The sequence below is a fragment of the Crocodylus porosus genome, unplaced genomic scaffold (assembly GCF_001723895.1).
Source record: "Crocodylus porosus isolate Cpor-Errol unplaced genomic scaffold, CroPor_comp1, whole genome shotgun sequence".
Lineage (NCBI taxonomy): Eukaryota > Metazoa > Chordata > Crocodylia > Crocodylidae > Crocodylus > Crocodylus porosus.
Window position 1 is genome coordinate 92,230,578 of NW_017728943.1, and position 11,569 is coordinate 92,242,146.

The 11,569-nt window shown below is 47.4% G+C and overlaps 1 protein-coding gene across 1 annotated transcript in view; it reads right to left on the reverse strand.

Moving 5' to 3' along the window:
* Positions 1-11,569, reverse strand: part of WDR64 (WD repeat domain 64) — a 150,748-nt gene that overhangs the window by 40,423 nt on the left and 98,756 nt on the right. Inside the window, exons 12-13 of the mRNA XM_019548612.1 lie at positions 9,704-9,852; positions 7,100-7,223 (exon numbers count right to left, since the gene is read on the reverse strand). Of these exons, the coding sequence (XP_019404157.1) occupies positions 7,100-7,223; positions 9,704-9,852 (273 nt within the window). The remainder of the gene's footprint in view (positions 1-7,099; positions 7,224-9,703; positions 9,853-11,569) is intronic.

Consider the following 11,569-nt stretch of genomic DNA (forward strand, 5'->3'; position numbering starts at 1 on the left):
GCATGTTACCAGAGTAGGTGCATTACCTTTTTACAGGATCTTAAGCAGGGTAGAGTAGGATCATTCTTCCTGGTGCCTAAGGCATTTGGCTGCAGGTGGGCTACTCAGGTTTCCCCCCTTTCTCTGACTCAAGCAGAGAAAGAGCTAAGTTTGGGTCTCCACATCCCAGACGAGTACTCTAACCACTAGTTGTAGGGCATAACTACAGTAGTGCTGCTACCTTTCCTTCCTTAGTTATGGGAATAGTGCCTAAGGCCTCTTATGACTCTAGACCTTTATTGCTAAATACAGTCAGTCCTTGACTTACAACTGTTTGAGTCAAGGCAAATGGTATTTATGCCATTTGTAAATTGATACCCTATTTCGAGGTTCTCATGCCGGTTTTGCCTTTATGGTAGTCAACACAGCTGCGTCCAGCTGGTTAGTGTGTTGTGGTGTGGGGGAGGGAAGAGGTGCAGGGGGCAGATCAATGTCCCCCACAGTGAGGGAGAGATTGGGGCTGGGGCTGGGACCGAGGCTGGGGCAAACACTGCCCAGGGAGGGGGTGGGGCAGCTCGTGCCACTGTGCACTGCTGGTCTGGGAGCTGCTCATGTGGTATCTTGTCCAGCGGCTCTCACCACTGCTCCTGCCACTGGTCTGGGAAGGCATGGGGCGGTGACGTGTGCCCCAGGATCTGCGTGGGGCAGATGGGGCCAGGGCTGCACCAGGCTGTGCTTCTGGGTGGAAAGCAGAAGGCGGAAGGCACTGGGAGCGGGGGCTATGCCCCCCCACTACACCACTGCATTGCCACTGCTGCACTGCACAGTGGTGGAAGCTGGCCTGGCCTCCTTCCAAATCAGAGGCGGGAGCAGTGGCAAGAGCCGCCGCACAAGCCATCACACAAGCAGCTCCCAGACTGGCAGCGCACTGGTGCAAGCTGCTCCACCTCCTCCCTGGCCAGCGCTTGCCCCAGCCCTGGTCCCTGCCTTGGCCCCAATCCCCCCCTCGCTGCGGAGGGTGTTGATCTGCCCTTCCAAGCCCCTTCCACCCCCTCCCCCCACCACAACAGACTTACCTATTGCATGCAGCTGTGTTGAGTATGGTAAAGGAACCAGCTGGTAACAATGTTCCTATGGGAAAACTGGTGCCGAGTTATGACATTTCGACTTAAGACGCAGTTTTCAGGAGCCAATTGTGTTGCAAGTCTGAAGACTGCCTGTCTCCATTACTGTTTTCAAAAAGTAGTTAACAATGGCCCCAAACAAAACATTTTTGCTTTGTACCATGTACAATGTTTTACTGAATTCTGGACAATATTTTTTGTCAAAAAAGGGTTTTTTAATTAAGCTGACCCCAAATGGATATTTTGGCCATGTCTACATGAACAGGGGCATGCGTTTGCAGTAGCACAAACAGTAGTGGCACAAATGTTGTGCTGCAGCGAATGCCCCTGCTCGTGTGGTTTGCAGTGGGACACATTGCCCTGCTGCTCATGTGCTGCGGGGGGGAGGGGAGGGACTGGCTGGGGCACGGGCAGTCCCCACACTGAGGCACCCAGCCAGCCAGGGGAACGGCACATGGAGATGGGGGAGTAGGGAGCCCAAGACTGCACACCGCAGAGTCCCCATGCTAAGGCACCCTGTGCCCCAGCCAGCTGCTTCCTGGCTGGCTGGGGCGCAATGTGTCTTAAGACGGGGGAGCAGGCAACTCCCTGGGCTGGCTGCTCCCCTCTCTCCACGCTGAGGCACATGGAGCCCCCATACTGAGGCACCCTGTGCCCCAGACAGCTACTCCCTGGCTGGCTGGGGTACAGGGTGCCTCGAGATAGGGGTGCAGGCAGCTCTTTGGCTGGCTCCAATGCGGTATGTGGAGACAGGATAGCAGTCAGTCCAGGGCTACCTGCTCACCTGTCTTGAGGCATGCTGCATCTCACCCAGCTGGGGAGTGGCTGGCTAGGACCCAGGGTGCCTCAGCATGGGGGGTCTGCAGTATGCTACCTGCTAATTAGCAGTGTGGCAGGAGCATGGGCTGCCTGCTCCCCTGTCTCTGCATTTATCTTGGCACATAGGACTTTGGCATGTTTTGTGCCACTTCTTTTTTCACTACTGGGAAATCCCGGTAGTAAATTTTGCCCCAGCGCTGCTAATTAGCAGTGTGGGACATGGTTTAATGTGCAACATGTGGTGTGTGGTGCTGCAAAGGAGTTTGTGGTGCCATGAGCCACGTGTGCCTAAATGTCTGGATCTGGCCTTTGATATTATTTTAGGTCAGCCCCTAATATTAAAAAAAAAAATGTTCTAGTCAAAGTTCTAGTTTGATTGCCAAGTGACATTACCTCTGTGCTCAATTATGGATAGGCAAAAGCACTTTTTTTGGAATAGGAGAGCAATAAAATAGAATATTTCATCCCTCTCTCCTCTTCTCAGTGAGCACATGTATACACCCTGGTAATACAGGGTTTAATAGGTATTACCAATATTATTAGCTAGCCTACTGCTCTTTTCCATGTTTGTTAGCTAGCCTACCAGCTTCCCAATATTGTTAGCTACCACTCTTCTCTCCCTAAGAGTAGTTCATGCTTCCTGTTCCTGCTCCAGTACTGGTCCCACACAAAAGCAGAAAGGGAGGCAGCAAGAAAGATAACTTCCGATTTTGAATGGCAGCAAAAACTGATCCTCATGGGTAGCTAAATCCTCAGGCAGAGATGGGGGCAGAAAAAGCTGGAGCACAGTTTCTGGGAGAGCAATTACATGTGGCCCCACCTTTAGCAGGGTAAGCAGCTTCTCACGGCAACAGGTATCATTATCTGTCTAGCCCCTAACACATATGAGAAAATAATCTCAGATGCAGAGAGCTGAGCAAATGCTTTGGTCAATATGCTCTGTGGCAAGAGCTATATCTTTTTTGTAGTTTTTTTCATAAATGTTTCTGAGTATCCCAAAATATGCTACATAGGGTATTTATAAACATTTCAAGCAGAATTACATAGTTTAGTGAAACAATTACAAAATTATTAAAAGCTTGCTGAAAAATTCAGCGCAGTACTGGAGAATACATTTGAGAGGCCTTGTCTTTTCCAGGGGAGGTGGTGCTCTCCCCTACCTTGGGGGTCTTTAAGAGAAGGCTGGACAAGCATCTACCTGGGGTCACCTGACCCCAGCACTCTCTCCTGCCTAGGCAGGGGATCGGACTCAATGATATGTTGAGGTCCCTTCTGACCCTACATCAATGAATCTATGAATCTTGCCCAATAACCTGAAACGAATGTATGCCAAATAATATGTGGGAAAAAGACTCAGCTGTGTAGTAGTATATGTTCTAATGTTCATGGTCAGCAACCACTATGGGTACTGACAGAAGTGACATTTTTCATGTGATCTGGCCCCTGAAAGCACTGCACAGCTGTGACGTAACACATGTGCAGGGTTGCAGAGTGCTTCTAAAATGGCCGATCATGACAAAAAGTAACCCTCATTTAATCAGGTAACAAATTAAGGCACTCTGCTCTTGAGCACCTTATAGCACTTGTATACAGTTCCCTATGAGGGATATCTGTTATGCCCCTAACCTGCCACAGGGAGGAGGCAGAGAGTCTCCTCCCTGTGCAGCCATGGAAGAGGGGAGAGAGTGCATGTGCTCCCCGGCCTGCAAGAAAATACCTGGCAGACATTCCCCACTGGGGTTGTGGTGGGAAGTGAAGGGGGGTTCAAGGAGTGTGTCCCCTCCCCACTGGTGCTATGGGGCACTGTGGATATTTTCCTGCTGGGGAAATGCGATGCTGCGGCTAGTAAAGCGACCAAAATGCTGGCGTGCATCCATAGATGCTTCTCGAGCAAATCCCGGGACATCATTCTCCCCTTGTACTCGGCCTTGTTGAGGCCACAGCTGGAGTACTGCGTCCAGTTTTGGGCTCCACAATTCAAAAAGGATGTGGAGAAGCTTGAGAGAGTCCAGAGGAGGGCCATGCACATGATCAGAGGTCAGGAAAACAGATCTTACGATGACAGGCTGAGAGCCATGGGACTCTTTAGCCTGGAAAAGCGTAGGCTCAGGGGAGATCTGATGGCCACCTATAAGTTTATCAGGGGTGACCACCAGCATCTGGGGGAACGTCTGTTCACCAGAGCGCCCCAAGGGATGACGAGGTCGAACGGTCACAAACTCCTGCAAGACCGTTTCAGGCTGGACATAAGGAAGAATTTCTTTACTGTCCGAGCCCCCAAGGTCTGGAACAGTCTGCCAGCGGAGGTGGTTCAAGCACCTACATTGAACACCTTCAAGAGCAAATTGGATGCTTATCTTGCTGGGAACCTATAACCCCAGCTGACTTCCTGCCCTTTGGGCAGGGGGCTGGACTCGATGATCTCCAGAGGTCCTTTCCAGCCCTAATGTCTATGAAATCTATGAAATCTATGAGGGCTGGCCAAGCCCCCCTAATCCCTGATCACTGCCCAGATGCACCCTTGCCCCAGCCCAGAGATGCTGTAGCAGTAGTGGGTAGACTGGGGATTTGGATGCCAGCCCCCATGCCTTGCACACCAGGATAGCTACCTGGGCTGGGGGCTAAGGGGGTGCCAGACCCTGGTTGGGGGCTCAGAGCCCACCCTCAGCTCGCCCACTACTTCTTGCCAGAAAGGTCTTTTTCCCACCTGGTCTTCTTGTGAGAAGGTTGTATGTGGGTAGGGGATTGTAGTGCTGGGTCCCACATGGCACTCCTCACACGCCAGTCCCCGGAGCTGGCCTGGCCTGTGCCACCTGGGGGCTGGCGCTGCAAGCCCCTGCCTTTCTGCTGCTTCCTGATGGTGACCAGAGCCAGTGATAGAGCCAGTGATGGGACAGGGGCCTAGGGAGAGGGTCCCTGGTGCCTGATGGCATGGATTCTGGGGGCGCACAAGCCACCAGACCACTCCTGACTGTCCTGAAGGCCAGCTGGGGTTTTCCAGAGTCCTGGTTAGCTTACAAAACAGGTGACAGCACCCCCTGCCACCCAGCCTCTGTCAATGCATGGAGGCGCAGAGCCCACATGCACAGAAGCCACACTTCTGTTAGGTTTCAATGATGCTGTAACTTTAAGTGCTTTGTGTAAAGCACTTGAAGTTACAACCTGATCGATATCTTCTGTAAGTGCCCTGTAAAGCTGAGTTCCACTTTCATTTTAACAACCTTTTTCCAGTTACAAACAATTCTCTTATTAATAGTCTTTTGGACTGAAGCATCCCATGCTGAGAATTTGCTCGAATTTTTCTCCCAAGTTTGAGCAAAATTGGTTGCTTACTTTTGACTTGGAAAAGATTGAAAGAAAATGCATTTGGCTTTTCATGTTTTTATCCTGAGGACTGATTTCTTTCTGAATTGATAATATTTGGCCAGTGTGGACTGTTGCCAGAGCCATTGCTTTTGTGTGGCTCTCCACTTCAGGAGATGAATACCACTGCCATTTGCCTTTCTCCATGCTAAATAGAGGGGCAGGGGGGAAAGTGGGCAAATGGTGGAGACAACATTCACCCTTTGGGGTCCTGAGCTACACAAAAGCAGTAACTTGCACATCCAACATACAGCTGAAGGGGGTGTGACTGCATCACTCCACTCTGAATCTGTCCCTGCACCCAAGAATAATGCCTTGTTTGTTTTAATGCAGCATTTTGGGTTACAGGGGTTTAGAGTGTTCAAGGCTGCTCAGTGAGAGATGGTGGGGGGTAGTCTGTTGAATTCATAATACTCAATTATGTCCTCACAAGCAGATGGAACCCTAGTCTTACTTCTCTTCCCCTTTCTTAAAAGAAGACCAGCCAAGAAAGCTGAAAGTTGAAGTTTATCATCAATACAATGTTAAGAACTCACATCAGAGTCAGCCAATGCTAAATGATAACAAGGTTTCCAAAACAAAGTTAGATGCAAAGTTACACTCCTGAGCTATTTTCTTCAGGATTTAACAGATTAATTTTCCGTTTCATTTGACCTAAGAAATATATATCACAGGGTTGCTTCCTAGAAGGATTGCTGGTCACCCAAACTACTCAAAGCTTGACACTAAGAGACATTACACATGGTTTTGTTCTTGACTCTTATTATATCTGGAACGTACAATACTGTATGTTCAAAGGAGACTAATTACAGTCTCTACTCCCCATTCCATTTCAGCTGTAGCTCCTAGGCCCTTCAAAGGAAGATCCCCTTAGACAAGAAGCTTGCTAGATGGCTGCCCCCATGCCTTTACAAATAGCCACTTTTTCATGAACCTTTAAATCACCTTTCACAGGCCTGATGCCTAAGTTGGACCCAGCTTTGAGTTAACTTTTCCCAGGACTGACAACTCACACACCCTTCTCAGGTTTGGTCAAGTATTTTTCATCTCCTAAAGCAGGGGTGACCAACTGCTGGCACACAAGCCACAAGTGGCATGGGCACCCTCTGTGTTGCATATGGCACATAGGGAAAGGACAGGCAGTACAGTGGCTGAGGGAACAGAAAGCAGAGCAGAGGATTGGATGGGGGAAGAAAGATCAAAGATTTCTTCCCTTTTTGTTCACCCTGTTGCTCCAAGTGACAGGATATGCTACACTGCAGTTACTGCTGTGGCTGCACCCTGTGTAGTCATACCCAAGGTACCTTTAGCTTGCTTAGGTACTGATAGGAGTATAGACAAAGCTCAGTGAGGGCTGAAAAGCATATCTGAGAATCTGGGAATATTTGAGCAATCCACCCGCTCTGTTCTCTGATGCTTTGGTACTGTGCTATCAGAGCTAGCTACTATAGCGCTAGCTACTATACCTTTCTCAGAGCTAGCTAGCTACTATATCTCAGTGACTGCAGTGTAGGGATACCCTGAATCAGCATTTAAGTTGGGAAAGTTAGTTTTTGGCATTTCTTTCATGTTATATCCCAACTGAATTACTATGTTAATGTTAACATTTAGTACAGAAGGGTGGATGAGGTAGAAATTTGTACAAAGAGCATAGTACTGGTTTTCAGATAGTTCTTGACATTGGACTAATGTTGAACCTTAGTACAGTTTGTTTTCACATGGTTTGAGGCAAACTTTTCAGAATCTGGGTCACAATATAGTTCCTTATTTTAAAGAGAGGTAATAGGACACTCATTACTATTTAATTATTTTACCATCACATGCCCCTGTAGCAAAATGAAAACCACTTTTCTCAATCACTGCACATGTTATTTCAATATTCGGCCCATGGGCATCTTCAATCTGGTATATTTGATATCCTGTTTCGAGTTCCCAAACCTATAAAAAATTAAACTAATTAAAAAAATACATTTACTTTTCATCCTGCCAAATGCTGCCTGTCCCCCTGCCTTCCCTTGCCTTCCCTGTCTCCCACCCAGCATCCTCCCACCAAGCCCAGTTCTCCCTTTTACACTCAGGAGTCATATCTGATTATTCATTTCCTACTCAAGAGATCATTACTTGATGCTGACTCTTCAGCCAGTTATCACCTCATCTCCAACTTCCCTTTTTTTGGGAAAGTCACTGAATGGGTAGTTGCTCTATAGGTCCAGGTCCATCTAGATGCTATTGTATTCCTGGACCCTTGTCAGTCTGGCTTTTACCCTAAGTACAACACAAGGTAAAAGCCTTGGCTAAAGTTGCCTTAGTTGTTGTGGTTAACAATTTTCTCTTATAGATAGGGAAAACTATCCCCTTCTGATCTTACGAGATCGTTCAGCTGCAGTTGATACAGCTGACCCTGAGGTGAAGATAAATGATTTACATGACCTAGTGGTTATTCAGAGGACCTTGTTTAATTGGTTCCACTTTTTCTTGATAGGGAGGTCCCAGAGGATGGGGATGGCTGAATTGAATGCTCATAATCCTCCTCAGCCCTCAGGACCTTTCTGTGGGATCCTGCAGACATAACTCTTTGGCTCACCTGCTTGATGTATATATTGTGCAGAGATTTAAAGTGAGGGTGCCATCAGTATGCTGATGATGACTCCCAGTTCTGCTTCTATTTCTCATCTGATAAAAGCCCCAAGGTCTCTGTCCTTTCCCAGTGCCTGGCTACAGTTGGGGATTGGATGTGGGTGAAACAACTGAAGCTGAATCCAAAACAGACAGAGGTGATGGTGATGGGCAGACCACTTGACTTGATGGGGACTGGGACACCTATCAAGGGGCTCAACCTCCTCTTGTCACTTAGGTTTACAGCACTGGGGTGCCTCTGGATACTCTACTACTGTACTCGGAACTTCAAGGGGCAATGGTGGGAGTATGAGTACCTTTCCATAGCTCCATCTGGTGAGAAGCCTGCAACCCTTTATTTCAGGCTGTGTGATCTGACTGTCCAGAAGCTGGAGCTGATGCAGAATAAAGTGACCTGATGGGGGTGTGTCACCAGGAGCATTTCACAGCAATCCTTCAGCATCTGCACTGACTTCTAATAGTTTTCCCAGCACAATTTAAGGTGCTGGTTCTGACCTGCAAGGTCCTAAAGAATCTGGTCCCTACATACTTAAGATACTTGAGCAGGATGGAAATGTCACACATAGGATGTAAATAGATGAAGTATTTCTCCCAAGAGAAAGCCTTTTGTCCTGGGACCTTACAGATGTACAGTCTGTTGTCCTACTTTAAGTACCATGGAGCGGGCAAGATAAAATGTGCTAACGCTTTTTCCCTGGGACAATGCTGTGTATACCTGTAAGTTAATTGCAGCTGATTCAAGTTAATTACCAGTCATTCCAGGAACAAGCCTGTCAGGCTGTATGCTCTCCTTGACCACCTACTGGCAGAGGAGAAGCAATGCTTCTTGGAAAGGCTACGTGTGTAAAAAACGGCTGTGTTACTCCAGTTTTGTCCCAGGTTTTGACACAGATCAGTCAGGACAACTTCAAATGAGATGCCTTTTGACATCTTTGGTGCCTATTAAGTGGAGTTGAATCTATCCTTATGTGCTTAACTTTTATTAACTTAATTGGGTCTTGAGGCCTCACGTAAGTTTAAACAGGTGTCTGATCACTGTCCTAAGTAGGGACGTTTCCTGACCATACATGTGTCAATTGGTGATCTGAGGCATTCTAAGATTTCACAACTGTTAAACAACTTGTTTGCTACCATTACAGGCAGTCACATGTTTGTCACTTGCATGTAGTTATACCTTCACAATGAACATGTGTACATAGTCATGTACATGCCCAGCCAGTGGGTAGGCATGTGCAACCTAGGCATCTACAGTGAAGGGGGTAAAACAACTGCAACCCGTGTGTAAGTTCCACAAAGGTCACTCACCTGGCTAGAAAACTGATGGATAGGCATGCCAATGGAAATAGAAGCCCACCTTAAATAGCCAACGGTAGATATTTAATAGATTGTGTTAGATATGCATATAAAACACATTCTGGTAATGGTAGAGTATGTCAAAGCCCAACCACAGGAAAATGAATTTACAATTAAAACAAGCACCTCCCCACGCCTGCTGTATCTTCCTGTTCCTTGGAGTGAAACAAGATACTAATTACATCAATTCTGCAAGTCAGCTGGTCAACTGAAAAGTTGTCTGATATGAGTAATGCGGAGGAATGTAAATAGGTTATTTCTCAAGGATTATCACTTCCTAGGAGTATTATTCTGTAAAAATATGTCCAAAGAGAATGGCTTGAATACCAAACATGATTAACTCTTATCTAATCACTCAGTAATTTTTATGAGATAAAAGAAATTGCAATTTTTCTTTTTCAGTGTGAAGGGTGCAATTGAATACTCACCTTCACAATAGATTCGGTACAAATGGTGAGAACTTGGTGAAAAGCCCAGTTGTAAGCCAGTACATTAATGCTTTTCTCATGTGTTTGTGGGATTTGTTTTGTATCTTGTATCATACGGGTTAGAGGATAAATATCAATGACAGATGATCCTATAGTTGGTGAGATAGGCAAAAATTATGTGACTGTATCAACTTCACTTCCAGGATATAGATAAGCTTTATGTAAATCATAACACTTAATTTGAATTATTTAAGAAATATTAAGAGTTTCTTGTCTATGGCATTAATTCTGGCAAATGGTGGCTATCTGAAAAAAGTAGAAAATATTCACCTCTCCAAGACTAGCATTAAATAATCACTAAAGGCCAGATCTTATTCTGTGTATTAGGTTTGTAAATCACACTTAAACAGTTAAGAGTTTAAGTACAATTTGATTCCAAGTTTGTGCAAAACTGGTAATCTAGAAGCTGGGTGGCCCTTCCTCCTCCGAGCTAGGTTTTCTGACTTAGTGATAAAGCTCAAATGAAGGGACATTAAATGGCCATGCAGGAATTCAAGCAGGGTGGGATAGGATCACAATTAAACCCATGGATGATCATCTATATTGCTGCAGAGGCCAGTCCCAGGGGGGATAGTCCTTGGCATGTTGCACCATTTAATTCCACTAAGAGGCTCCAGACTCAGATATTCATTAATGGAGCTATTCCAGGCTTGTCCCAAGAGGGAGGAAAGCAGACAGTCACCAAGGAGGTCATCAAGACAGTCACCAAGGAGGAATTCACAGGTATAGTCTGTATTTGAAGGGAGAGAATAAGGAAGGAAAGGGTGGTGACTGAGATCAGGTAGGTGACTGAAATCATGGATAATAAGAAGTCCTTCTTTAGATATATAGGGAGCAGGAGGAAGACCAAGGGGAATGCGGGGCCCTTGCAGAATGGGACAGGACAGCTGATAACAGCCAGGAGAAAGCTGAACTCTTTAATGAATACTTTGCACCAGTGTTCCTGCATGCAAACGGTGGTCACCCACCTGCTTGGATACTGGATGGATGCTAGAGGGGTTGGGGGGAAGGGGTGATTGCCAACCAATGGTCAGTGTTGAACTGGTGAGGGAGCACTTAGAGCAGCTGAATATCTTCAAGTTGGCAGGACTGAATGGAGTACACCCGAGAGTGCTGAGGGAATTGGCAGGAGTCATTGCGGGACTGTCACAGGGCACTGGAGTGCCTGGTCCTAGGAAAGGTACAGGTGCTGGTTGCTGGTTGCTGGAGCAACTGCAGCCAGTCAGCTGACCAGAAGGGGGCAGGGCCTGGCCTATATAAACAAGCCAGGCTGAGCCCAGAGTCAGTTCCCCTCTGGCAGCTGAGGAAGTTAGAGCTCTGCTGAGGCAGGCAGAGTAGAGAAGCCTGATGGCCAGAACAGCTTCCATGCAAGGAGACCGGGTGGAGGAAACCCTGGTAGGGATTTTGGGGAGGATAAATAATCTGATGGTTTAGAGTTCACGTTAGCCAGGAGGCTTATCTTTGAGTTGCAGCCAATTGGCTTATGTTATTGCTTTTGTCATTACACCAGAGGACTGGGTGAGGCTATAAGGGGTTGGAGGAGGCATTGGGGCACCCCAGCAGCATGGGAGAGAGAGAGAGAGAGAGAGAGACCCCCCCAGAGTAGTCAGCCCCAGCTGGGACTCTGGGACCTCCCGCTCTGCCCAGTCAGGGCATGGACCAAGGTGGTCAAGGGCCCTAAGGCCCGCCGCACCAAGGACCCTCCCTCGCCGGAGCTTAGCAACAGGTTTGCACCTCTTGCAGCCCCAGCAGAGCCTGCTCAGTTGCCAGCTCCGGCAGGCGACCCAGGCTCAACCGCAGCTACTG